The following is a 26233-nucleotide window of genomic DNA, read 5'->3' on the forward strand; positions in this document are numbered from 1 at the left end:
TGTATAAAAAATACTTATCTTTAAACACTAGAATCACACTCTGCACAGTGAGAAGCTCATGCTGCAAGCCACAAAGAATCTATGACCATTTGAGGGAACAGCAGATTAATGTCTCCCTTTTAACATTTACGCTGGGGAATACTCTTCAGAGAGATAGGCAGGCAGAAGTGACTGCACAACTTAAAGTCTCAACCTTTCTCTCTGCCCCAGCACATATAGTTGGATTCCAAAACCTTGAATATGCCTCAGATGGGACTACACTATAATCATAAACTAGTAACAAAGATCTTAAAATAGTTTATTATATCCCATTCCTGGTGCCAAATTCCGTCACTGACATGCTCAGATTACAAATAAAAGCCAAGGCAAATTTATAAGCAAAAATATTTATTTTTAAGATATGTCAGGGTCAGGGGCAGTGGCTCATGCCTGTAATCTCAGCACTTTGGGAGGCCAAGGTGGGCAGATCACTTGAGCCCAGGAGTTTGAGATCAGATTGAGCAACATGGTGAAACCCCGTTAACTACAAAAAATACAAAAATTAGCCAGCTACTTGGGAGGCTGAGGGAGGAGGTTCGTTTGAGCCCAGGAGGCACAGGTTGCAATAAGCAAAATGGTACCACTGCATTCCAGCCTGGGCAACAGAGCCAGACAACATCTCAAAACAAAAAGAGGTAAAATTTTATAAACAATTTTCAAATCTTTAGGTGAAATAGAAACTATTCCTTATAGAGCACACAGGCATCTTTGTTTTATATAAGTTTGTATTGAAAATAAACCAATATTCATTACACTTATGTATTTGATAGTTACAAATTAAAATGTACATTATGCATACTTGCACCTACATATGCACATAAACTGGCTATAATTTCTTTAATAATGAGATTGCCTCTGTAGAGTAAATGACACAATAAATGTTCAACTATTTTGAATGGTTGCTATTTCCATTTTATGGTCAGTAATATGTCTTCATTGTTTTGAAAATGTAGGCATTTGAAATTAAGTAGTCAACAGCATTCATCTGTAGTAAGTGCTAAGTATGTTATACGCAAACAAAAACACTTATAAAAGCATCTTATGCATTCCTTTGAAACAGGTGAAAAATAACAGACATAACTTGCTTTAAAAAGTCATAAAATAGCTGCTTTTCTACTGATGACATTTTTGCTTTTAGCATTTCAGATTAGTATTTTTCATTTGGAGAATTTATAAATGTACAGAAAGCATGTACATTTAACCAATATTTATAGACCAACATAATTTTCTTTGCATAAGTTGTAATTTGTAAGATACCAAGTAGCAATGCAAAGTTATTACGACTATCAATGGCTTCTTCATAGTAAAGCATTTATGTTCATGCCTTTTGATTAGTTGCTAGTGCTAAATTTTTTATATTCATTTTGTTAAGTATTTGACTACTCAGGCATTCTGGCCAGGATTGTCTTGAGAAAACTTTGAAGTATATTCTTGCCTTTTTACTCTGATGATGGTTTAGATTCTAGATATCTGGAGAATCTAAACATTTTTGGATATATGTATTGCTAAACCACCTATTTTAAAATAATACTAGTTGGAGCTAAAATAGAGTTTCAAGGTTAAGAAACTTCAAATCTATGGTCCGAGTGCAGTGATGTTTACACCTCACAACCAGTTACGGATTTCTTTGTTCCTTCTGCACTCCCACTGCTTCACTTAACTAGACTTAAAAAAAAAGCAAAACTGAAAGAAATTTCAAAACTAGGAAGAATATCTGTCATCAAATAGCTGATCAGACATAAGCACAAGGGTAAAATGAGCATACTAAAAGCCATACAAAGCCTAGTAAATAATGAAATAGCAAAGATATCCAACTAACAATCAAAGGTTTTGTATACAAGTTTTTGTTCTAATTCATGATTTGTGTAGTTTCTAAAACCAGCTGGCTGGAAGAAGAAGCTTTACTAAATGGAGCAAAAGTTTAAGGTAGCAGGTCTCAGAAGATCTTTAAATCTTAGATGTGCACTGTATGTTAACACAATGTTGAAAAGAATACAAAAATAAAAAATAAAAATAAAAATATTCGATGTGCAAGAACTACGTCGTGCTTTTCAACCTGGGCTGCATATAAGCATAACCACAACATGGTTACAGAATACCTAAGCCCTTGCCCCATCCTTAGAAACTCTGGTTCAGTTGTCTGCAGTGGGAACACAGACTGCTGTTTATTAAAAATATGCTGGCCAGCTGTGTTGGCTCATGCTTGTAATCCCAACACTTCTGGAGTCCAAGGCAGGAGGATTGCTTGAGCCCAGGAGTTCAAGACCAGCCTGGGCAATGTAGTGAGATCCTGTCTACACAAAAAATACAAAAATGAGCCAGGCATGGCCATTTGCACCTGTAGTTCCAGCCACTCAGGAGGCTAAAGCAAGAGGATTGCTTGAGCCCGGGAGGTTGGGGCTGTAGTAAGCCATGGTTGTGCCACTGCACTCTAGCCTAAGCAACAGAGACAGACCCCATCTCAAAAAAAAAAAAAAAAAAAAAAAAAAAAAAAAAAAAAAAAAAAAGCCACACACACGCACACAGACACAAAGCATTTAGGAAATTCTAATGTATCAACAGGACTGAGACCCACTGAACTAGATGAAAGGATTAAATGAAAAGATAAGAGAAAGGCCGGGTACTGTGGCTCAAGCCTGTAATCCCAGCACTTTGGGAGACTGAGGTGGGTGGATCACTTGAGGTCAGGAGTTTGAAGTCAGCCTGGCCAACATGGTGAAAACCCATCTCTACTAAAAATACAAAAATTAGCTAGGTGTGGTGGCACACACCTGTAATCCCAGCTACTGAGGAGGCTAAGGTGAGAGAATTGCTTGAACCCAGGAGGTGAAGGTTACAGTGAGCCAAGATCGCACCACCTGTACTCCAGCCTGGGTGGCAGAGTGAGACCCCGTCTCAAAAATTTAAAAAATAAAAAATAAAAATTAGCTGGGCATGGTAGCACACGCCTGTAATCCCAGCTACTCACGAGGCTGAGGCAAGAGAACCACTTGAACCTGGAAGGCGGAGATTGCAGTGAGCTGAGATCGCACCACTGCACTCCAGCCTGGGCGATAGAATGAGACTCTGTCTCAAAAAAAAGGTTAAGCAGATGACAATCTAGAAATCTGAAGCTCTATCATGGAAATTACCTCATTCATGCTAATGTAAACAATATTAGTGACTAAATTATTAAGACTGAGCACATTCTCACTGTGCTTAATTTTTTTTTGTTTTTGTTTGGGTTTTTTTGAGACAGAGTTTCGCTCCTGTTCCCCAAGCTGGAGTGCAATGGTGTGATGTTGGTTCACTGCAACCTCTGCCTCCCGGGTTCAAGCGATTCTCCTGCCTCAGCCTCCAGAGTAGCTGGGATTACAGGCATGTGCCACCACACCCAGCTAATTTTGTATTTTAAGTAGAGACGGGGTTTTGCCATGTTGGTCAGGCTGGTCTCAAACTCCTGACCTCATGTGATCCACCCACCTCGGCCTCCAAAAGCGCTGAGATTACAGGCGTGAGCCACTGCGCCCAGCCAAACATTCTCTTCTATATCTGATCTATCTCCTGAATTCATCCCACCAGCATTTAAATACTTGCCTCTCCCCCATCTTAAAACATGCATCCCTGGACCCCCCCATTGGTATCCTTGCCCACAATCCTATCCTAACAGTGTCTCCTTGCTCAGTGCGCAACAAGACTATCAGCACAGCTACTAAGAATCCTGGGAGTCTTCCCTCACAACAAATCATCACATTCTTCTGCGATACAGCCTTAAAGTATAATCTCCCAAACATGTCACCTCTCTCCATGTTCACTGCTACTTACCATCCAGCATTGCCCCTGTACTGTATGTGTTAGTAAAAGCCTTGTAACTTTGTAGCCTCATATCCACTTTTCTCCTCTCCAATCCACTCTCCACACTGTAACCTGACTAATCTCATCTTAGGCAAGTACTGAACCATGCTCCATGTTTCCCATATGTGAAGTCCACTTGTTTTTCAAACAGAGCTCATAGGATTGTTAAGATCAAATACTAGACAAAACCATTTAGCAACTACAAAGCATAATAAATGGTAGCTATTATTAGTTTAACATACAAAGATTTAATACCAGTTGAACTACTGACATTAGGAGAAGAAATACTATAATATTCACGGACTCGAAGAGCCTGCAAAATCTTGTTCAATCTGGTCTCCACCAACATTTCAATATAATCTTAGATTTGACCCAGCAGCCTCACTAGAAGCTGTCACAATGGGGTTCCCTTTGGCTGGAATGCTCTTGCTGCCCCCACTTGGCCAACTAACTCCTGCTCATCTTTCAAGTTCTGGCTTAAACCACAATTTATCTAGAAAGCCTACCCTGACTTTCCCACTGCCCAACCCCACAAACACTAGGTCTTCCAAACCTACTGTGTAACTTCCTGATACAACACATTTGTGGTTATCTGTCCTATGACCTTCCTTCGCATAAGACTATGAATCCTGTGAAGATCCTCTCTGTAATTCCACCAAGTAGCACCATGAATGGAACAATGTAGGTTTTCAAATATTTGGTAACCGACTTTAATGACATAACTGAAAAAAAAAAATGCCCTTTAAGTGCTATACTCAGGTAGAAGCCTGTGACTCCCTTTAGCATGAGTCGGTAATTGTTGGCATTTCTCTTTCTCTGTGTCTTCCCTGAATTTCACCAACCAGAAAGGCCATACCATATAGCGTAAAAAAGTACCTTCATTTTTTGTTTCTAATAAAACTTTGGTGGAGGTGGTAAGACATCGCTTGGCCTATTTTTTTTTTTTTTGAAATGGAGTTTCAATCTTGTCACCCAGGCTGGACTGCAGTGGCAAAATCTCGGCTCATTGTAACCTCCATCTCCCGGGTTCAATCGATTCTCCTGTCTCAGCCTCCCAAGTAGCTGGGATTATAGGCACCTGCCACCACGCCCAGCTAATTTTTGTATTTTTAGTAGAGACAGGGATTCACCGTGTTGGCCAGGCTGGTCTCGAATTCCCGACCTTAAGTGATCCACTTGCCTCGGCCTCCCAAAGTGCTGGGATTACAGGCGTAAGCCACTGCGCCCAGCCCTTGGCCTATTTTATTATAACATTAGGAAACTTTATAGTGAAGGAAAAATACTGATTTTCTTTCCCATCTTAGACTGTAACTAATCAACCAGGATCTCAATTTTTCTTTAACTCATTACCTTACAGTTGCCTATACTTGTTATTTACTATTCAATCACAGGAGAAAAATTCCTGTAGATTTCCATCTCTACGAGTTTTACTATATATACTACTTTCATTAAAAGTCAAATAAAAGGGCTGGGAGCAGTGGCTCATGCCTGTAATCCCAGCACTTTGGGAGGCTGAGGCGGATGGATCACCTGAGGTCAGGAGTTCGAGACTAGCCTGGCCAACATGGCAAAACCCTGTCTCTACTAAAAATATAAACATTAGCTGGGCGTGGTGGCGGGCGCCTGTAATTCCAGCTACTCGGGAGGACTGAGGCAGGGGAATCGCCTGAACCTGGGAGGTGGAGGTTGCAGTGATCCGAGATCGTGCCATTGCACTCCAGCCTGACCGACAAGAGCAAAACTCTATCTAAAAAAAAAAAAAGTTAAGTAAAAGATCAGGCCGGGCAGTGGCTCACACCTGTAATCCCAGCACTTTGGGATGCCAAGGCGAGTGGATCACGAGGTCAGGAGTTAGAGACCAAACTGGCCAACATGGTGAAACCCCATCTCTACTAACGATACAAATAATTAGCTGGGCATGGTGGCATGCGCCTGTAATCCGAAATACTCGGGAGACTGAGACAGGAGAATCACTTGAACCTAGGAGGCAGAGGTTACAGTGAGCTGAGATCGCACTATTGCATTGCACTCCAGGATGGACACAGGACGAGAGTCTACCTCAAAAAAAAAAAGAAGTAAAATCAAAACTAAAAGCGTAAACACCTATATAAGCAAAAGTTTTGCTGTATACATCTTTATTTTTACATACAAGTTATCTTAAAGCAGTGTACTTTTTCTCTGAGCTTCTGCACTGAGAGGTGATGACTCATTTTTCCCTTGAAGTTTATTTCCTAAAACTGAGTCTGGCTTCTGACTCAGCTCTTTCTCAGTCTGCTTTACATGGTGTCATCCACATTTGCTTTAACTCTGTTTTAAGGTAGGTAAAGTTGGTTTTCCATGTATTTCTTTTTCCATCTTCTTTTATTCCCTACTATCATCTTCAATTCATTCTATGCCACTTTCTTACCTATCAGTTTTCTAATTCATTTCTAAAGTAAAATTTTTCCTTTTCAACCAATCACATACTTTTCCCCTGAAAGTGCATTTTCCATTGCCCAATTTTGTTCCTTCTGCATAATTGGAATATTTCTATTTGCTACAGATCACACACAGATTATTAGTGTTAATGTGTCCTAATGGACTATCTTCCACATGAAATAATTAAACATGAGAAAAATAGTACTTACACAACTTATTAAACTTCTTACCAGAGGAGAATTGGTTAGAAAAGGACTTCAGAGTCAGTAAGGGCCAGAAAGAACCTCAGGATACAGGCTGGTCCTGAAGCCACCAGTAAAGAGGAGGCTTGGGGTTAGGCTTCAATTTGGCTTGATAAGGAAGAGGGCAGTGCAAAAGGGGAAGCACAAGGTTTGAAAGAGATCTCTGCTATCATAACCTACATAATGAACCCATTAAGGAATGAAGATACAAATGACACAAAATCAGTGGCTCAATATACAGCAGACTGTTTAAGTGCTGAAAAACTTTGAACAACTGGGAAATAAATCAGCAAGAACCAAAACAAACATGGACAGCTTCATGGAATAGCCAGTTCTTAAAGAACAGATAGAATTTTTTAAGTTGAGAAGAAGAGAATGAGTGGACTCCCAAGCACACAATGCAAGTTTTACTGAAGTTTAAAGATGTCAATTTAAGTAAAAATAAGAGTGTCAGGTCAATTCACAGGAAAGGAGAGCAGGTTATGGTGATTCCTGAAAACATAATAATTTAGACTTGACACAGTAAGCCATTAAATGCTTATAAGCAGAAGAGTAGAAAAAATCAAATGGCTGATGTTGAAAAATGCTGAAAATGTTGAAAAGAATACAAAAAGAAAAAAAAACAATAAAAATCTTAAATGTGCAAGAACTAAATCATGCTTCTCAACCTGGGCTCACTCTCATTCATAGTAATTATTTGGGCAATAGACTAAAAGGTCACTAAGAAGGACCTCTGAGATTTAAATACCAGCCCTGCCACTGATTAGTTTTTAAGTGTACTTAAGACCAGTTACTTTATTTCAGACAAGATCGGGCACATTCAGGGTGATATGACCAGTTACTTTATTTCTAAGCTTTAGTTTCCTGTGTAAAATGGGTAAGAAAAAGCCCAGCTCACTGGACCACTGTAATAATTAAAGGAGATAACACAAGTAAAGGTCCAATAGATAGTGTGGGATATAGTAAGTGCTCAAGTAGTGTTAAAAGTTATTAAGGCTGGGCACAGTGGCTCCCGCCTATAATCCCAGCACTTTGGGAGTCTGAGGTGGGTGGATCACCTGAGGTCAAGAATTTGAGACCAGCCTGGCCAACATGGGATAACACAGTGAGAAGTCGAGGGGAACCACTCTCACACCTTGCTGGAATACTCTCTAAGGAGGCAAGAACTATCAAAATTAAAAACCTAGCCTTTGGCCCATTTCCACATCAAGGAATCATTCCTACAGCTATACTTATACAGCACTATTTTTTTAAGAGCAAAAGATTACAAAGCACTAAATAAATCATGGAACATTAATACAGTATAATACTTTGAAGCTGTAAAAGAAGGGAGCTGCTTTATACATGAATATACAGTAACTTCTAAGATACACTTTAAGGGAAAAAAGTAGGTGCAAGATATCACACTACCATTTGCGTGGGAAAAAAATATGAAAAAGTTAGTAAATTTGTAGAATATCTCTGATGGGCATAAAAAATTAGTAAAAATGGCCGCCCCTGGTTAGAGGAACCAATAACCAAGGTTCAAAAGAAGACAAGCAGGACTTTCCGCTGGATGCCTTTTTTTTGTTTTTTTTGAGACGGAGTTTCACTCTTGTTGCCCACGCTGGAATGCAATGGTGCAATCTCGGCTCACTGTAACCTCTGCCCCCCTGGGTTCAAGCAATTCTCCTGCCTCAACCTCCCGATAGCTGGGATTACAGGCATGTGCCACCACGCCTGGTTAATTTTGTAGCCGAGATGGAGTTTTACCACGTTGGTCAGGCTGGTCTCGAACCCCTGACCTCAGATGATCTGCCCACTTCAGTCTCCCAAACTGCTGGAATTACAGGTGTGAGCCACCACGCCCGACCCTGGATGCCTATTTTTACAAGATGGAGTCTTGCCATGTTGCCCAGGCTTAACTTGAACTCCTGTACTCAAGCAATCCTTCTGCCTCAGCCTTCTGAGTAGCTAGGACTACAGGTACATGTCACCACACCCAGTTCTGGATGCCTATTTTGAAAATGTTGCCAATGTAAAAAAAATTGTAAAAAGATAAATGAAAAAAAATGAAACAAGATGTTCACAGTTACCTAGACTGTCTATGTTGTGACATGACAGGTGGTTTGTGCTTTCTTATGCATTTCTGTAATATATTGAGCTTATTTTCATAACAAAATATTTTAAAGAAGAGTATAAAGGAGGAAATTCCCGAAAAGATTACAAAAAAGATCTAGAGGGTAGGATGAATATGGAATATTTATGCTATAATAGGCAAGGCTAAATAAAGCAGACTGTTATTCTAACAATTAGATATACAACTGTGCCTTCCATAGTCTGAACTAATCCTAGCAAAACTGTGAAAGGCTAGGCTGGCGACTAAACTCTCAGGGCATTTTTGATGCTGCACAAAACAGTCTAAACTTCAGTCCATAGGGTTTTGTTGACATTAGAGCTGAAAATGATGAAAATACTATTAAGATGAAACTGATAGAACAGAATGGGCCATTCTAGGAGGAAGAGTAGCCTATTTCTGGCCAACAGGCATATCTTATATGGCTCTGGTAGTGTCTGATGGGGCTGGAAGAGCCATAAAGTCCAAAAGCTGTGTATTCTCAAAGCCAGCCACCCATATGAGGATAATGTGGTTTCCTTTAGACAGGTGCTGTGTTTTCCTGTGCTGTCGCCTGACTAGGCTTATTGCTTTTATATACCTAACTTTTCTGGTCTCCAGACACTGAGTTTCTGACTGCTAACAGGTACCTGAATTAAGTCCCCAGACCAGATACAAGCCAAAGGGTCTGGACTAGAAGGGTGGTAGTAAATCTGGAAAGGCACAGCGGGGGAACACAAGATGCAGGCTGCCTTCTGGGGGAGTAGAGACTCAGGAGCCAAAATGCCAAGGTTTGAGTCCTGGCTTCCCCACTTACTAGGCCCATAACCTGGCACCAATGAGTTACTTAATCTCTGTCTCGTTTTTCCCCATCTGTAAAACTGTGATTTAAGATTACCTATCTCATAGTGGTTTAGGGTTCAGTGAATAAATATTTGTAAAGCATTAGCATAGTACATGGCACAGAATTCATTTTTCTTAAAATTTATTGCATGCCTACCATGAGCTCAGTTCTAACAAAAATTAAAATTCAGACTTTACATTTGATAGGTACTGCAAAGGAAAAAAAGTGCAATCAAAGTTGACAGTACAGTGGAGATTTAGAAATTACCTACAAAAAGGTAATTAAAATCCTGACAATAAATGAATTATCCAAGGGAGAAAATTTAGATAAAAATCAAAGAGCAGATGACTAAGCCTAAAAAAAATATAAATAAATAAAAATTTCAAAAAACAAAAACTCTCTGATTGGATGTGTGAAGACGGGACGATGAGGAGTCAGATAAAGCATGATTAGAATAGTGTTTGAAGGCCAGGCGAGGTAGCGCACATCTGTAATCCCAGCACTTTGGAAGGCCAAGGAGGGCAAAGCACTTGAGGTCAGAAGTTCAAGACTAGCCTGGCCAACACGGTGAAACCCTGTCTCTATACAAAAATTAGCCAGGCTTGGTAGCAGGTGCCTATAATCCCAGCTACCGGGGAGGCTAAGACATGAGAATCGCTTGAACTCTGGAGGCGGAGGTTGCAGTGAGCCAAAATCACACCACTGCACTCCAGCCTGGGCAACAGAACAAGACTTCTTTACAAAAAAAAAAAAAAAAAGGGTTACCACTTGAGAAACTTCCGGTAACAATAAATCCATTGCACACTGGTAAATTTTTAGTTTTCAAAACACTGATCTCTCACTGGATCCTAATAATGGCCCCATGAGGCAGAGGAATCATCTCCATTTTACTAATGAAAAAAGTTTAGATTAAAATATTGCCTAGGATCACACAGCTTATCAGTTATAAAACAAAAAATAAAAACCACTATTTTATGTATATCATTTTCTCCTGTAAAAATTCTGTAAGAATCAGGATAATTCTAGCTCCATTCAATGGAGCAAATATTACGCCCCTCCCATTTTTTAAAAATAAAAACCAAATGACAAAATAAATGAAGACATTTGCTTTTTTTTTTTTTGAGATAGGGTCTTACTGTGTCATCCAGGCTGGCATTATCGCGGCTCACTGCAGCCTCAATCTTCCAGGCCCAATCAATCCTCCCACCTCAGCCTCCCAAGTAGCTGGGACTACAGGCACTTGTCACTACAGCTAGCTAATTTTTTTTTTTTTTGTACAGTCAGGGTTTCACCATGTTCCCTAGGCTGGTCTCAAACTCCTGGGCTCAAGCAATCCTCCCCACCTCAGCCTCCCAAAATGCAGGGATTACAGGTATGAGCCACTGTGCCTGACTAAAATGTGTTAAATATTGATAAGTCAGAAATAAGCATGCCCAGAAAAAATACATATGACATTTTTCCTTTTGCCCAACAAGTATGTTTATGTTTTACTGATTTTTTAAAAAACTTTGCTCATTTCCCCTAAAAAAATCTGAGCATTTACTATAAGTCAGGCACAGTTACAATGTTAATGTGAAGACTCACATCATTATTGTACCCCATAAATATGCACAAATATTATGTGCCAATGCAAAGCAAAACTTAAAAAAGAAAGATTCTCTTCTCAGAGAGCTTAGTAGGGAAGAGACACTGGTAAATATGCAATTTTGATACAATGTGATAGATGCTACAATGAGTATATGCACAGGAGCAGCAATCCAATCTGGGGAGAGGCAGGTGTGGTGTCAGGAAGGAAACAAATGGAGGATGCGTAGGAATTAGGTGGCACAACTGCAGGGAACTGGGAAAGTGTGCCAGGCAATGTGTGTACACACAGGCTTAAGAGTAATCAACATAGGGAAACATCACACACCAGGGCCTGTCGGGGGGTGGGGAGAAGGGGAGGGAGAGCATTAGGAAAAATACCTAATGTACGAGGGGCTTAAAACCTAGATGACGGGTTGACAGGTATAGCAAACCACCATGGCACATGTATACCTACGATACATTCTGCACATGTATCCCAGAACTTAAAATAAAATTTAAAAATAATCAATAATACTTATACCACAAGTATATAATATCCACTCAATTTTAATTATGTTACCTTTTATTATTTTACAATGTATTTCAAAAAATGCTGTTACAGTTGCCTTAACTGCTGTATATGATCTGGAATAAAGAACTCTTAGAATTAGAACACACAAACATCAAGCGGTAATACCTACTTGTCCTGAAACATTACTACCAAAGGGATGTAGTTTTTAAATAAGCAGATGTGTGGCAATGCAAAATAAAATAAAAATTTGTTAGAACAGTAAACTTTGCTTTAATGGCTATAGAAAGAAGGTGGTTTTATTTTCTTTTTTCAATACATCTGGTTCTGGCAGCAAGTTACATTATGCATTTAGAGCAACAGGTGCCCTGAAAGTTGTTGTTTTTTTTGTTTTTTTTGTTTGTTTGTTTTTTCAGTTTGTGCGTGTCACTTGAATGAGAAACCAAACACATGAAAAAAAAATATCATCCTCAATGCCTCCAGTAACTATCTCTCCAGAAGGTAATAATGTTAGTGAACTCAAGACTCTCACTGATGATGGTATTTTACAATGAAAACACAAGGAAACCCTTTGGGGTCCAATTTTCACATCATATTCTCCAAATAGTAAAATAGCAGCTCTACATGTTGATGAAAAGAAACTTCAATTTCTTCTTGTTTTTAGTCATATCAACATTAATACATATCTGGATTTATTAATTTCCAAAAAAGAAAATTTGTTACCAAATATTTCAGAAATTTAATAAAGCATTACATATATGTAATTAGCACTTATCTACCAAAAAAAGTATTATATATGTATATATTTATTTATCTTACCTTCACTGAAGTTCTTTTTTTCTGGCTGGACATGAGAAACAGGATTAAGTGATCAACGCTGGCTTTATTTCTTCATAAGCTATAATTTGGGTCTTTTTCATTTAACACAACTGCAGCATTTTTTTAATAAATTCACAAAAGGCAATACAAAGAAACACCTACTGAATAGAATTCTGTCGAGCAATTCATGTTTTAAAATTAGACTCTATACCAAAGTGGCATTAGGGTATTATAGGCATTTGATTTTTGTTTTCTTTTTTTCAGTTTGTCAGTTCTTTACTACATTATCTTTTTCTAGCAGGAGATAACGTATAATCACAAAGTAAGGCCTAGAGACCATTTCCAGTTGTTTGCAATATCATGATCAGATTTAACTCTCAAGAGCTGATATAAGCCAAAGTGAAAAGAAGTCAACCAGAACCACATTTGGTCACATTCAAATAGTCTCCAAAAACACTTTGCTAATATACATGTTTCCTTCTTCTTGACTGATTTTGTGTTAATTTTATTAAAATTATAATGAATAAGGCCGCAAAATTTTTGTAGAGTTGTTTTTCTAGGGGACTACTATGTTCAAATGAATGTTTTTAATTTGCAAAATGTCATTAGTAATGTCCTTTCTATAAACATGGTTGGCAAAATAAAAAGGCACAAAAGAGGGTAACAAGAAATGTTTTCAGCTTTCAGTGAAGAATACAAAGCATGTATCCTTCATGAAGAAAAGCACAGTAAAATATTCAGTAATTCATGCACAACTTGAGCTACAAGAAAACTTCTCTTCAGGTAGGTCCTGAGGCTTGAGGAGAAAACGAGTTTTCCTAATCACGTGCTTCATGTAAAATAAAATGTTAAAGCTGCACATACACGTGTGTTTTAACAGTGGACCCATGGTTTTTAAATATGAGGCAATTAAATGAAAGAAAACAAAACCAAAATACTTTCATAACAAAGAAACTCCATCTGTAGCCTCTGTCCTTTTTACCACTCTGTGGGGTAAAATGTCCAATAAAATGTAAAATGCAGCATACGCAATCATGTAATCTAAAAACTTTTCATGATAACTTATTGCAAATTGCACTTGACAGTTCACCACAACAATGGAAAACTGGCCCCTTGTTGGTTCACACAGTCCTTGAGCCCCAAAGTGAAGTCACCAATAAAATGATCTGGATAAAAAGTTTGCAGCTGTGCTCAGCCAGCTAGCTCCACCTTCTGGGTGTGAGCCAACCCGGGACACCGCTTTGTCCTGTTCCTTTGTGGGACTCTCATCCTCAGGCAGGTAGTCAGGTAGCTCTGTGTTCTGTTCTACTTCCACAGGAGTATCTTGGAATGGGACCAACATCTGATACAGAAAATATTAAGAGTTACTACAAAATCAACTTTACTCCTTATTCTAATTACCATGGTTATTCTCAGGGTAAATTTTCCTTTTACATGACAGTAGGCCCAATTGCTGAGCAGTGTCAATACAGAAAGGAGTAAGCAGAGTACAAGTAAGAACTCAGAAGCTGATCTGCTGAAATTCTAGGAGTAAATGAGCAACCTTTCTCTGTGTAATAATGACTAAAGCAAGTGTCTAGCCACTGCAGGCCACTGGATAGCCATGGAACCTCCCATCTATGAGATGGGAACCCAAATGAGCTCAAGGTATATTTGTTTCCCCCATCACAAAGCTAGTGAAGAGAGTAGCAAGAGACAAGGATTTTCACCCTATTTACTTGCCCAGTGGTTACACCTTTATTTTTTGGATTGTCAAAATTAGTTAAGGTTATGAAGAAAGTATTTAAAAATAAATGCAAGGAAGACATATATCCTTTATTTCCATGTAAAAATCAGCAAGAGCAGACTCTGGTATCTACAAAAGATCTCTTTATATTTCTAAAATAGTTAACTGTTAACCAAGAAACAGCACATCCTTACATACTTGGCACTATTAATTTAGAAATACTGGCAATCTGCTAGCCATAAAAAATAACTGAGAGTGAGTTAGATATAAAGAAAATTAAATACAACTTTTACCTCTTCTCCACTTTCACTTTTCACAACTTGCTGAGCTTTCATAACCTTGGTTGATGCTATTGCTGATGCCAAAGCCTAAGTCAAGATAAAAAGGAACGATTTTGAAACTGAATTGTTTACCTGTAATCTCAAACATATTAAGCCTTTTAAAATACTTACCTCAGCTTTCAAATCTGAACGGATTCGCACCACACACCTTTGAACAGCCATTTGAAAAGTAAAGCTAATAACACCTTTAATTTTTAACAAAGCCTCTTCACATAGATTTCTCCGAGACTGAAAAAGTAAAAGGAAATTGTTATGAAAATAGGTAAATAAAAGGTAATAAATCAGCTAAAACCAAGTTATATTTTGGAGGGGGGAAGGCAGCAAATGACCTATTTTCAGTTTTACCATCTTATTTCAGGGCACAGAGTCGGGGAGTGCTTAGTCAAATTTTTTAAATTTTATAAGATCAACAGAATAGTAATTCCTAAATTTTTAAAGCTTCAATACTAATATGCAGTTTTAATAATTTTTTTAATCAGAAAGAAGTTAGCCAAGGTTAATTTACATCTTAAATAAAGCAGAACACAATACAGGGGAAAAAATGCCAAAAAGCAGAAAAGCAGAGGTTCTTCTAGCTCACGGGTGGGGAAAACCATAGTCCACCAGCTGTTTTTGTAAATAAAATTTTATTGGAACACAAGCACACCCATTTGTTTACATATTATCTGAAGCTAGTTTCATGCTAAGACAGAGTTAGTAGTTATGACAGAGACCATCGTGGTCTACAAAGCCAAAAATATTTATTTTCTGGTCCTATAAAGAAAAGGTTTGGCCAGGCGCAGTGGCTCACGCCTGTAACCCAGCACTTTGGGAGGCTGAGGCGGGTAGATCACGAGGTCAGGAGTTAAAGAAGAGCCTGGCCAATATGGTAAAACCCCGTCTCTACTAAAAATACCAAAATCAGCTGGGCATGGTGACGCGTGCCTGTAGTCCCAGCTGCTCGGGAGGCTGAGGCAGGAGAATCACTTGAACCCGGGAGGCGGAGGTTGCAGTGAGCTGAGATTGTGCCACTGCACTCCAGCCTGGGTGACAAAGCAAGACTCCATCTCAAAAAAAAAGAAAAGAAAAGGTTTATGATCCACACTCTAGCCTAAAAATCTCCAGGGATAAATTCTAATAGACTGAAGTTAGAATTAGTGAGCATTCACTGTTTAAGTCCCTATTCCTTAAATCACCTGGTATTATAAATATCACTATATCATTCATTTATGGCATTCTTATGGTTACCATTTGCATTCTCAAGGGTTAGACATACCTTGTGTGGTTCTCATTTTCCTAATACTCTTCAAAACACAATTTAACATGTACTCTTCAATGCTTCAATGCAGGATACTACATTATCCTGGCCTTCCACTTCCCCACTGATTATTCCAGCTCTGTCTCACCTTAACTCCAAAGTCTACTGCCTACACTGACTTTCTTTCTGCTTCAGCCCTCAGGAGACTATTCTCATCACTTTAGCCATCACTAACATTACTAACTCCAATATGACTTTCTTATTTTCATTTGTCTGTCAGACATACCCACTTGACCATCAAGTGGTCATCTCAATACAAGATCCAAAGTGAAACTGGAAAAAGTAACTGCATTTTCTCCTCATAGCTCCCTCCACCTCTGGCCCACATACCAAATCACACTCTCTACATTTTCTGATTTCTGTATTGAGAACAGGTTTTCATTTATATTTCTGAGGGGTCAATCTGCAACTGACCCATGTGCCAAGTCTGTAGACTATATCCAGTTTTCAAACTTATTTCCACATCCTTCAGAACAACTGCTCACATCATTGCTCATCTCCCTACTTCTGCATTTCAACCCTACTCAGGGAGGCCTGGGACACGACAGTCTGTGGCACAGCACGGGCCCACAGTGGGCTCATCTAGAGCACTGTGTCTGGACCCTGCTCTGCAGGGGCCTGCATTTGGTGAAGCCCTCTTCCAGGATCGGTGCCAAATAGCACCATGTTTATCTCTTCCACATATTCAACACCAGGTAAACTTATAAGTGAAGTAAAGCTCGCACAATATATATAAGTTAGGATATTATTAATCTGATCTCTTATTTCAAATGTGAGTAAAGTGAAAAGTTGAAAAACAACTTGCCTAATTTACCACAGGTAGAGTCTGGTACTAAATGCCAACCACATGCCACAATGAGAAACGAGATTCGTAAGTCTAATTTATCTTTATTTCAACATAAATTAACACACTTTTTTAGCAAGCTTATTGTCTGCCTCCTCCAACTATGCTAGCTCCTAGAGAGGAAAAAGTTTTGCTTTTTGGTCATCACTGTATCCCTGGTATCTAAAATAATGCCTAACATTAGGTGCTCCCTTTTATTGTAAAAATTAGTACATTCTACCATGTGAACTTTTAGATCGGGAAATAAACTTCCAAAATCATCAGACTGATTGGTATCATTTTAAGTCTACAAATTTAGGAAGAACTGACATCCTTACAAACTTTCAGAAACAGGCATTTCATTCCACTTATTCCAGTCTTCTTATAACACTGAGGACATTTAATTTTTTTTTATTAAGTCTCTTATGTTCTTAATAAGAATACCCTTGCTACTATCACACTGATCATTAAGTTTAAAAAACCAAAAAGAAAAAATACCCCTGCACTCTTCCTAGCTGTTTATTTTGCTTGAGAGAGTAAAACTACTTTTCTCCTTTTAAGAAGTGACTGATTTCTATATATTTAATAACGTCACTGGATTTTTAAAATATTTTTAAGAAATTTCAGATCATTCTCCTGGATTTTCTGTATTTACAGCAGTATCAATAGCAAATTATCAAATTATTGACTTACTGATATTATACTAAAGTATTTCATTATGTTAAATCATATTTACAATTCCAGGATAAAACTAGATTGTTTTTAGGAAATTATAATATTGTGATTAAAAGTCCAATTCTGGGCCAGGAGCAGTGGCTCACGCTTGTAATTCTAGCACTTTGCGAGGCCGAGGCAGGTGGATCACCTGAGGTCAGGAGTTCAAGACCAGCCTGACCAACAAGGCAAAACCCTGTCTCTACTAAAAATACAAAAAACTTAGCTGGGTGTGGTGGCGGGTACCTGTAACCCCAGCTACTTGGGAGGCTGAGGCATGAGAATCACTTGAACCCAGGGGCTGGAGGCTGCAGTGAGCTGAGATCGTGCCACTTCACTCCAGCCTGGGCAAAAGAGCAAAACTCTATCTGAAAAAAAAAAAAAAAAAAAGTTCAATTCTGAAGTCACACTACCTAGTAGTCCAAAAAATGTTGACTAAGCTAAAGTTACATAGGTGGAGCAGTTAAGTTATTTGACCATTCTAAACTCAACTTCCCCTTCTATTATAACCTAGCATTTTGGGAGGCCGAGGGAGGCAGATCACTTGAGGTCAGGAGTTCAAAACCAGACTGGGCAACAGAGTGAAACCCCATCTCTATAAAAATACAAAAAAATTGGTGGGCCATGATGGTGGGCATCTTTAATCCCAGCTACTTGGGAGGTTGAGGCAGGAGAAATGCTTGAACTCAGGAGGCGGAGGTTGCAGTGAGCCAAGATCGTGTCACACTGAACTCCAGCCTGGGCGACAGAGTGAGACTCTGTCTCAAAAAGAAAGAAAGAAGATATACATCTCTCTGTGCTGCTTGTCAGAACTGAATGAGAGAATCGATGGAATAAACTTATCACTAGTGCCAGGCTATGTCACCAAAAAAATGTTAACATGATAGTATAGTACTAGAGTTAACTTGCTAATATTTCATTTTGGACTTTGGCAATCATGTTTTTACTATACATTGGCCTATATGTTTGTTTGGTTGGTTTCTGCTGTTTCTTTTCTTTGAGATAGAGTCTCACTATGTTGACTAGGCTGGTCTTGAACTCTTAGGCTCTAGCGATCTTCCTGCCTTAGCCTCCCACATAGCTGAGACTACAGGCATGTGCCACTACACCTGGCTAGCCTATATTTTTGTGTGTGCTTTGCTGGGTTTTATTATTTGATTTGTGCTAGCTTTAAAAAGAAACTATATTATTCTTACTCATTAAAATTAAATATACGGTATTGGAGATATTTTATATATTTTAAGATCTTCCGGTGAATCAATTTATCTTTATCAGAACTTGCTTTCTAGAAATTGTCTTGTGATCCCACTTTCAGTAAGATAGCTGTGGACTGATTTGGCTCTGATAATATGCATATGGAAGGTTCCTTCTCAAGTTCATTTACTAAACCCCAAATCCTGAGCCTAAGCACCTAAAACACAACTAGAAAAAGCTGTGGGCCAGGCATAATGGCTCACGCCTGCAATCCCAACACTTTGGAAGGCCAACGCAGGTGGATCACATGGTCAGGAGTTCAAGACCAGCCTGGCCAATATAGTGAAACCACGTCTCTACTAAAAACACAAAAATTAGATGGGCATGGTGGCGGGCGCCTGTAGTCCAGCTACTCGGGAGACTGAGGCAGGAGAATCATTTGAACCTGGGAGGCAAAGGTTGCAGTGAGCCGAGATCACGCCATTGCACTCCAGCCTGGGGGACAGAGTGAGACTCTGTCTCAAAAAAAAAAAAAAAAAACAGAAAAAAGCTGTGAATAATCTAATGTAACCTACCTGGCATTGCTAAAGAGGTAAGTGGTAATCTACCAACTGCTACCCCTAAATACGTAAAGTTATATAATCTCTGTGCAAGGTTAACTTCAGGGGAACGTCCAGTTGCAGTCCAGATGGATTAACAGGGACCAGATTTAGCCTCTACAACAACTAAAAATATAGACAAAATAAACATTTGTGTGTGTGTGTGACGGGGTCTCACCTGTTGCCCAGGCTGGAGTACAATGGCACAATCTCGGCTCACTGCAACCTCTACCTCCCAGGTTCAAGGGATTCTCCTGCCTCAACCTCCTGAGTAGCTGAGATTACAGGCGTGCACCACCACGCCCCACTAATTTTTTGTATCTTTAGTAGAGACGAGGTTTCACCATGTTGGCCAGGCTGGTCTTAAACTCCTGACCTCGTGATCCACCTGCCTCAGCCTCCCAAAGTGCTGGGATTATAGGTGTGAGCCACTGCGCCAGGCTGACAAAATAAAATTTAAGGCCAGCCGCAGTGGACCATGCCTGTAATCCCAGCACTTTGGGAGACCAAGGCAGATGGATTACCTGAGGTCAGGAGTTAGAGACCAGCCTGGCCAACATGGCAAAACCCCGTCTCTACTGAATAAAAAATTCGCTGGGTGTGGTGGCGGGCACCTGTAATCCCAGCTACTTGGGAGGCTGAGGCAGGAGAAAGGCTTGAACCCAGGAGGTGGAGGTTGCAGCGAGCCGAGATTGTGCCATTGCACTTCAGCCTGGGCAACAAGAGTAAAACCCTGTCTCAAAAAAAAAAAAAAAATTTAAAAACCAGTGACACTAGAAAACATGCTTCTATCTGGACTTGAAGTTTTATTTATGGCATGATTTTTAGCTACAAATTCAATTTCTTTAGTAGATATACAATTAATCAGGTCATCTGTTTCTTCTTGAGTGAGCTTCGGTCATCTGTGTCTTTCATGAAACCTGTTTCATCTACATTATGAAATTTACTGGCATAAAGGTATTTAAAATATTCACTTTTTTTTTTTTTTTTTTTTTTTTTTTTGACATGGAGTCTTGCTGTCGCCCAGGCTGGAGGGCATGATCTCCACTCACTGCAACCTCTGCCTCCTGGGTTCAAGCGACCTCCTGCCTCAGCCTCCCATGTAGCAGGGATTACAGGCCTGCACCATGACACCTGGCTAATTTTTGTATTTTTAGTAGAGATGGGGTTTCACCATGTTGGCCAGGCTGGTCTCAAACTCCTGACCTCAAGTGATCCGCCTGCCTCAGCCTCCCAAAGTGCTGGCATTACAGAGGCGTGAGCCACCATGCCCGGCCCCTCACTTATCCTTTTGATGTTTGTAGGATCTACAGTGGTATCCTCTCTCATTTCTGATATTGATAATTTATGACTTTTTTACTCTTGATCTGTTCGACTAGAGGCTTACCAATTTTAACAATCATGTCAAACACCAGCTTTTGATTTCATTGGTTTTTCTCTACTGTTTTTCATTTCCCGGATCTTTCTTGTTTCTTCTCCTCTGCTTGTTGTGGCTTTAATTTGCTCTCTTTTTCTAGTTTCTTTTTTTTTTCTGAGACAGGGTTTTTGTTGCCTACACAGGAGTGTGTAGTGACAGAATCATAGACCACCATAACCTTGAACTCTTGAGATCCAGTGATTCCCTTCAGCTTCTTCTATTTTTTTAAGATAGAAGCTTGGCCGGACGCGGTGGCTCAAGCCTGTAATCCCAGCACTTTGGGAGGCCGAGGCGGGCGGATCACAAGGTCAGGAGATCGAGACCATCCTGGCTAACATGGTGAAACCCCGTCTCTACTAAAAAATACAAAAAACTAGCCGGGCGAGGTGGCGGGAGCCTGTAGTCCCAGCTACTCGGGAAGCTGAGGCAGGAGAATGGCATGAACCCAGGAGGCGGAGCTTGCAGTGAGCTGAGATCTGGCCAGTGTACTCCAGCTTGGGTGACAGAGCGAGACTCCGTCTCAAAAAAAAAAAAAAAAAAAAAAAGAAATGTGCTATTTTGCTAGGTGCAGTGGTTCACGCCTGTAATCCGAGCTCTTTGCAGGGTTGAGGCAGGAGGATTGGTTGAGGCCAGGAGTCTAAGACCTGGCAACACAGCAAGACTCCATCTCTGCAAAAACTTAAAAATTAGCCAGGCATGGTGGCACATGTCTGTAGTCCCAGCTACTGAGGAGACTGAGGCAGAAAGATTACTTGAACCCAGGAGTTCGAGGCTGCAGTAGACTATGATTGTGCCACTGCACTCCAGCCTGGGCCACAGAATGAGACCCTGTCCCTGAAAAAAGAAAAGGAAAAAAAAAGAAATGTGTCACTTAGTTTCACAAATTTGGGGGAAATTTTTCAGATATCTTTCTGTTATTGATTTCTAATTTGCATTCACTGTGCTCAAAGAACATGCTTTGGGCCAGGCACGGTGGCTCATCCCTGTTATCGAGCATTTGGGAGGCTGCGGCGGGCGGACTACCTGAGGTCAGGAGTTGAGACCAGCTTGGCCAACATGGTGAAACCCCATCTTTACTAAAAATACAAAAATTAGCTGGGCATGGTGGCGCACACTTGTAATTCCAGCCATTCGGGAGGCCAAGGCAGGAGAGACACCTGAACCTGGAAGGCAGAGGTTGCAATGAGCCAAGATTGCACCACTGTGCTCTAGCCTGGGTGACAGAGTGAGACTCCATCTCAAAAAATACATAAAAAATAAATAAATAAAATAAAATAAAAATTAGGTTAAATTGGTTGATAGCATTATTTGAGTCTTCTATATCTTAACTGATTTTCTGTATGCTTCCTGTATTAATTGAGAGAGCTGTGTTAAAAATCTCTGCTTCTAACTGTGGATTTTTCTATTTCTCCCCATTTCTGTAAGATTTACTTCACATATTTCGATGTTCTATTATTAGGGACATAAATATTTTAAATTCTTATATCCTATGATTGACCTCTTTAGCACAAAATGACCCTTTGTATTAGTAAAATACTGATAGCGAGATTTATTCTCAAAGACTGTTAGCAAGGGACACTGAAGAAACTAGTAACATGATTTCTCTTTCCTATCTAACAGACCTTACCGTATCATCAAGGCCATCTATATGCAAAACCACCGTTTTGGCACGTTTGTTTGTAGTTCCCAGAAAAAACTGAGCTTTCCTTCGACGTGAATTCATTTCATTAAAACTATCACCATCTGCCATATTGGAGGACTGAAGAATGTCATAGATTTCAGAGGCCAGAAGTTTTGTTTCTCCTGGAGTTGTAGTTCTTGAAAAGAAACACATATATAATTAGTCTTGTCACTTCTACTGATTCTGTAATTTTATTTCTCCACTAAAAGGAGCCTTGTTTCTTTCACTCTAATGCTTTGTTCAATTTAAAAGCAATAGCAGTGAATCCTAGAATAATCAATAATGTAGAAAAAGCATCTTGTCTATAACAATCTTCTAATTTCATTTTAAACACGTGGCTCATTGAGATTCAAAATCTATCACTATAGAGGTATAAAAACACATTTGGCTGAGCGCGGTGGCTCATGCCTGTAATCCCAGCACTTTGGGAGGCCAAGGTAGGTGGATCACTGAGGTCAGGAGTTCAAGCATGACCAACATAGTGAAACCCTATCTCTACTAAAATACAAAAATTAGCTGGGTGTGGTGGTGCACGCATGTAATCCCAGCTACTCAGGAGTCTGAGAGAGGAGAATTGCTTGAACTCGGGAGGCAGAAGTTGCAGCGAGCTCAGATCACACCACTGGAATCCAGCCTGGGCGACAGAGGGAGACTCCATCTCAAAAAAAAAAAAAAAAAAAGCCTAATAAAAATAATTAAATATGGCCGGGCGCGCTGGCTCAAGCCTGTAATCCCAGCACTTTGGGAGGCCGAGACAGGCGGATCACGAGGTCAGGAGATCGAGACCATCCTGGCTAACACGATGAAACCCTGTCTCTACTAAAAAAATACAAAAAACTAGGCGGGCACCTGTAGTCCCAGCTACTTGGGAGGCTGAGGCACCGTAAACCCGGGAGGCGGAGCTTGCAGTGAGCTGAGATCCGGCCACCGCACTCCAACCCGGGCGACAGAGTGAGTCTCTGTCTCAAAAAATAAAAAATAAAATAATAATAATAATTAAATACAAAATCAACTAACAAGATCAGGTTGTAATATGTTCCTGTATTACCACTAACATTCAACTCTCAATTTGAAAGTACCTTGACTTTTAAGAAAATGCAACATATAAAAATCCAAAAGGAGAAACCAAATTGGAATAGGATCATTCATACTATCAACTAATTTCAAGATTTCTTTGTATGTTGAAACCAATTGTTTTTTAATTTACATTTTTTTTTTTTACATATTACAAATTATGTATTTATCATAAAACCACAGCTCTAACAAAAGTTTTCATTCTTAAGCTTTTAAATCCTACTAGAGATCCCCACATCAACAACTAGGGGGCCGTGCTGTCCAATAATCTTTCTGCAGTGATAGAAATGTTCTATAGCTGCACTCTCCGCTCACATGAGGCTACTGAGCCCTTGAAATGTGGCTAATGCAACTAAAAAAATTTTACAGACCTTTAATTAATTTGCCACACAGAGTGAGTGGCTAACCACACTGGACAACAGTCTAATGGCTCTTATTAGTGGAATTGAACAGAGTAAGTACATGTAACCGTAAGAAAAGAATCCTCATTTCACCTATCAATGGGCTCAACTAAGCCCAAACCCTTTAATGTACACTCAAGGCCTTAAAATCTGGCCCCATTTGGCTATCTCCATCAGGTCACTTTGTCCTTCTATTATTCTTTGGGTTGACTATGACACTTGGCCATCTCCTACAAAGACCATGCATTTTTATATGTTCTTCGCTCTCGAGTGCTTTCTACCCTTAAGTTTTGTTTAGGCCTTTCCTTAGCTAGAAGAGCTTCACCCAGACTGCAGGCTTTCCAACTCTTATTTCAACGTTTGAAGGCTCAGCTTAACCAACACCTTCCATATAATGCCTCTACCTAATAACCGAATTCTCCCTTTGCATTCAGAGTACTATGCTTGTACTTATACTACTGATCTTAATTTTCTGTTTCTTTTATAAGTATATGAACTCTTTAAGAGGAGGAAGGTATCCTTTTTGTACCTTCCATAGAACCTAACGAAAATGTTTGCAAGTTATTTATTGAATGAGTAAGAATACTTCATTTTCCAATATTCAGATTGTATATGTTCTAGCTATTTAGAGCTTTAATTCCAGGGGTGATAATCTGACAGTATTCCAGACACTCAATTACTATATCAGGTGCTTTTCTGGGCCACTGTTGACCAGAGATAAGTTACTTTTGGTGACTTTAACTGTGTGTTACAGGAAGCTATCAAAAAGACTAATTTGTATTAGTTGTCTCAGCATTTTTATTGATAGTTATTTTAGAGTTTATTGAAGTCACTGAAGTTCTCAGATATTTTAAATATCAGCCAAGAACAAGTTATAAAGGGCATGAAGAGACAATGATTAGAGAAACTTATGAATTTAAGTTTAAAAAAAAAAAAAAAACCGGGCCGGGCGCAGTGACTTATGTCTGTAATCCCAACACTTTGTGGGGCTGAGGTGGGTGGATCACTTGAGGTTAGGAGTTTGAGACGGGGTTTCACCATGTTGGTCAGGCTGATCTCGAACTCCTGACCTCATGATATGCCCACCTTGGCCTCCCAAAGTGCTGAGATTACAGGCATGAGCCACAGCGCCCAGCCATTAATCCCTTTAAGAACCTAATGTAAAGTGTCTCACCAGAAAAATCCAAGTAAAAAGTTTTCCAAATCAATTTCAGTGGAATTATGTCCCCACCCAAACCATCCATTTTCTATCAGTCTCAACGGAGATGTTTAAATTGTTTTTAAAGTTGATTTCAAATTAAACAGGGTAGGAGAACTATGATGTGAAGAAACTATTCCAATGTTCGGAAAATCTAATAAAAAGGGAACTGTCAGGCCAGGCACAGTGGTTCACACCTGTAATCCCAGCACTGTGGGAGGCCGAGGTGGGTGGATCATGAGGTCAGGAGATCGAGACCATCCTGGCTAACATGGTGAAATCCCGTTTCTACTAAAATACAAAAAATTAGCCAGGTGTGGCGGGCGCCTATAGTCCCAGTTTCTTGGGAGACTGAGGCAGGAGAATCACTTGAACCCAGGAGGCAGACGTTGCAGTGAGCTGAGATCATGCCACTGCACTCCAGCCTGGGGTACAGAGCAAGACTCCATCTCAAAAAAAAAAAAAAGTAACTGCTGGCAAAAGCATCATTGGTATTATTTGAAAACAATTAACAGGGATACAAAGACAAAGATATTTACATCTTTGACTTAGTAATTCGCCAGTAAATAGTCCATGAAACAAAAATAATCCAAAACACAAAAAAAGCCCTAGATGCAGTTAAGCAAAGAAATTTTAGAGCAGGCTGGGGGTGGTGATTCATGCCTGTAATCCCAGCACTTACAGGGAGGCCGAGCGCGGGTGGATCACCTGAGGCCAGGAGTTTGAGACCAGCCTGGCCAAAATGGTGAGACCCCATCTCTACTAAAAATTAGCCGGGTGTGGTGTCATGCACCTGTAGTCCCAGGTACTTGGGAGGCTGAGGCAGGAGAATCGCTTGAAACCGAGAGGAAGAGGTTGCAATGAGCTGAGATCACAGCCATTGCACTCAAGCCTAAGTGACAGAGTAAGACTTTGTCTCAAAAAGAAAAAAAAAAATTTTAGAGCAGCTGGGCACGGTGGCTCACACCTATAATCCCAGCATGTTGGAAGGCTGAGATAGGAGGATCACTTGAGTCCAGGAGTTTGAAACCAGTCTAGGCAACATGTCGAGACCCCATCTCTACAAAAAAAAAAAAAAAAAAAAAAAAAAAAAACATAAAAAAAGGCCAGGAGCAGTGGCTCATGCCTGTAATCCCAATACTTTGGGAGGCTGAGACAGGCAGATCACATGAGATCAGGAGTTCGAAATCAGCCTGGCCAACATGGTGAAATACTGTCTCTACTAAAAGTACAAAAATTAGCCAGGCATGGTGGCAGGCGCCTGTAATCCCAGGTACTTGGGAGGCTGAGACAGGAGAACTGCTTGAGCCCAGGAGGCAGACGTTGCAGTGAGCCAAGATCGCGATATTGCACTCCAGCCTGGGCAACAGAATGAGACCCAC

At 39.9% G+C, this 26233-nt stretch overlaps 1 protein-coding gene across 2 annotated transcripts in view; it reads right to left on the minus strand.

The window, feature by feature from the left end:
* Window positions 1–11589: 11589 nt before the first annotated feature.
* Window positions 11590–26233, minus strand: part of ARMC1 (armadillo repeat containing 1) — a 32015-nt gene continuing 17371 nt past the window's right edge. Inside the window, exons 4-7 of one of the 2 annotated variants that reach the window (XM_030937980.1) lie at window positions 22125–22314; window positions 14565–14681; window positions 14406–14480; window positions 11590–13728 (exon numbers count right to left, since the gene is read on the minus strand). In XM_030937980.1, coding sequence (XP_030793840.1) covers window positions 13537–13728; window positions 14406–14480; window positions 14565–14681; window positions 22125–22314 — 574 coding nt within the window. In that variant the 3' untranslated portion in view covers window positions 11590–13536. The remainder of the gene's footprint in view (window positions 13729–14405; window positions 14481–14564; window positions 14682–22124; window positions 22315–26233) is intronic. The other variant, XM_030937981.1, reaches the window with a different exon arrangement.

The sequence above is a fragment of the Rhinopithecus roxellana genome, chromosome 9 (genome assembly GCF_007565055.1).
Source record: "Rhinopithecus roxellana isolate Shanxi Qingling chromosome 9, ASM756505v1, whole genome shotgun sequence".
Lineage (NCBI taxonomy): Eukaryota > Metazoa > Chordata > Mammalia > Primates > Cercopithecidae > Rhinopithecus > Rhinopithecus roxellana.